This window comes from Musa acuminata, chromosome BXJ2-6 (assembly GCF_036884655.1).
Source record: "Musa acuminata AAA Group cultivar baxijiao chromosome BXJ2-6, Cavendish_Baxijiao_AAA, whole genome shotgun sequence".
NCBI classification, from domain to species: Eukaryota; Viridiplantae; Streptophyta; class Magnoliopsida; order Zingiberales; family Musaceae; genus Musa; species Musa acuminata.
Genome location: NC_088343.1, coordinates 16,755,001 through 16,757,500, shown reverse-complemented (window position 1 = coordinate 16,757,500; position 2,500 = coordinate 16,755,001). Strand labels below are relative to the sequence as shown.

General features: G+C 48.1%; 1 protein-coding gene across 1 annotated transcript; it reads right to left on the bottom strand.

Moving 5' to 3' along the window:
- Positions 1-1,025: 1,025 nt before the first annotated feature.
- LOC135613541 (auxin-responsive protein SAUR71-like) lies at positions 1,026-1,746 on the bottom strand. The gene has a single exon (XM_065110569.1). It carries the CDS (start codon positions 1,611-1,613, stop codon positions 1,245-1,247), a length of 369 nt encoding a protein of 122 aa, XP_064966641.1. The 5' UTR covers positions 1,614-1,746; the 3' UTR covers positions 1,026-1,244.
- Positions 1,747-2,500: the final 754 nt, after the last annotated feature.

Sequence of the window (2,500 nt, the reverse complement as noted above, 5' to 3'; positions counted from 1 at the left end):
TCTATCCCCATTATTGCATAATAGCAGATGCTTTCATATTCTTTTGTTCTCTCTTCCCCTGAGACTATGCTCCCCCAAAAAACTACAACTTAATTAGCTGTGCACAGGTATCAAGTCTTGGTTCAAAAGTATCAAAATGATTAGGAGAAGCAAATTATTGAGACATAAAAATATAGAAGTTGAGAAAGAGTTGGCATTTGTACCAGGGAACAGCACATGGACACTTGTAAAGCAAGGAAGGAAATCACACAAATATGTGTTGTAATAAGAGAAACATGTAACATATAAACCAAGCTTTGTCATTGCAATTGCTCTGACTGCATCAAGTGGAAGGTGGAATAAAGAGGATAAAGGTTGCGGTGGATTCTTAATAGAAGAATAGTACAAGAAGCAGTTGTTGTCTGGAAAAGCTTGACTTTTGCAGTATTATGTAAAACTATTGGAAGAGTCAACTATCAACAGTAAGTAACATTGAACTGCTGATTTGCTGATCTAATAGTTTGCATAGAGTAATAGTTTCAGTCTGTAGTGTAAAACCCAATTCTAAACCTTTCCAATTGGTGGTTGAATCAAGCAAGATCAGATCAAGAGATTGAATTCTTTTGGGGGAAAGGAAATGATAGAGGTAATATATTTAAACGAATGCATGATATGATCACATTGCTTGAATACATAGCATGTGGGTTAGGCTTCCATTGCTTGCATTGTTTACTTGACCATGATTATGGCCAAATTGTTTATTGTTCTTATAATTATTAAATTATCATAAGCACAAAAATGTGTAGTGAGATGCTGATATATGAATTCCCTTCCCAACATAACATAAATGCAGCAATTGGCAACACTATGAACTTGAACTTACCACATACGATTTCTTTTTTCTTAAATAGATTGGAATGAGTTGTGCAAGGTGTGAACATTTGAACACATCTTATTGTGATCATGCTAAGGATAATGATTAGAAAGCATTCTCATTAGCACAATATATATATATATATATATATATATATATATATATATATATTAGATCAAAATTACACGTCTTTCAAAGCACTCCATTTCCAGTCCGACGATTTCATCCCTACATTGAGCTGAATTCCTTCTTTTAGAAAAAAGGAAACAAAAATAGGCCAAATAAATGTCAAATCCCGAACTGCCCTCCTCCCACCCTCTGGGGACACTCAGGCACTGAGAAGGGCAAAATGGGAAAAGAGGGTGTTAACAGACACGAAGGGTCAAGTCGGTCAAGCGGCGAAGGACCAGCCGTCGTCCGGGAGCGAGCGGAATAGCTCCTCCAGGGCGGCATCGGCGGCGGCAGCGGAAGAGGAGGGGGAGGAGAGGAGAAGGAGGCGGCAGAAGAGTGGGACTGGGCAGGGGATCCTGAGGACGCCTTGCTGCTCGTAGCCGTACTCCTGGGCGGAGCGACGGAGCAGCTCGACGAGGGCCGGTCGGCCGAGGAGCTCCGCCCGGACCGCGAACCGCTCCATCTCTTCCCCGACGCACAGCGGCACGTGGCCCTCCGGCACCCGCCGTGGCCCCCCTTTCGCGGCTTGCAGCGGGCGGTCGTGCGACGAGTCCGCCACCCTTGACAGCCGCCGGATCAGCCGCTTCATTTCCCCTCCAATGATCGAGATCCACACAAACACGAAGCAGCGATCGAGATCGAAGAGCGTCAGGGTTCGAGGACCGCGACCGGAAGGAGCGAAGAGAGAACAAGAAACGTGGAGAGCGTGTTGCCGAATGAGGGGCTTCTCCTCGGTATTTATGACGCTTATCTCTCGGTCTTCCTCCATAAAATAGATGAAACCTTAATCGTACAACAAGGCGGTGTGTGACTTGGAAGGGACTACGGAGCGGTACGCATACTCCGGATATGGAGACATCCGCTGTTCCCATCTGAATAGCGAACAGCTTTCGCGATGGTGAAATCGAAACCCGAAGCAGAACAGGGGTGGGGCGCCTGCGTACGTGTCGTTCAACTGTTGGTCGTGGGACATGGCGTGGGCTGTCGGGATTACTCGGAAGGATGTTGAAGGCTCGGGCGCGAGATATCGCGGAGAGGGAGAGAAGATGGAGAGATGAAAGCGGTTCGTATCATTTCCGTAGTCCCCATCTGTACGGTGTCCGTGAAACGTTCCTCCGCTGACCTCAGCCTGCGGTCACTGGCAGTAGATCGGTGGGGCCCTCCCTCGCACGTTACGCTTCATTTGACCAAATTACCCTTCCCATTTTGTGATTCCGGAGGGTATGGCTTCGGTGTTGATGCATTACGTACACCGACTTGTTGGGAACCGATGCCATCCGGTGACGGTGCAACGTAGCGCACGAAAACTGCGACCTCCACCCCGCGGTCATGTGCTTCCGGAGCGAGTGGGGGCGTTTCACGAGAGCGGGACGCCCTCCTAACTGCTGGTTATTTCGGTCATTTACGTTTCCAGGGGAACGACGGCACGTGGCGCTGCCGGCACCCGAGGCGGGCCCCGCCCACGTCGCTTTCTCC

Excerpts from the sequence above, each read along its gene's own strand:
- LOC135613541 (XM_065110569.1), bottom strand. The coding sequence starts at position 1,613 with ATGAAGCGGCTGATCCGGCGGCTGTCAAGGGTGGCGGACTCGTCGCAC.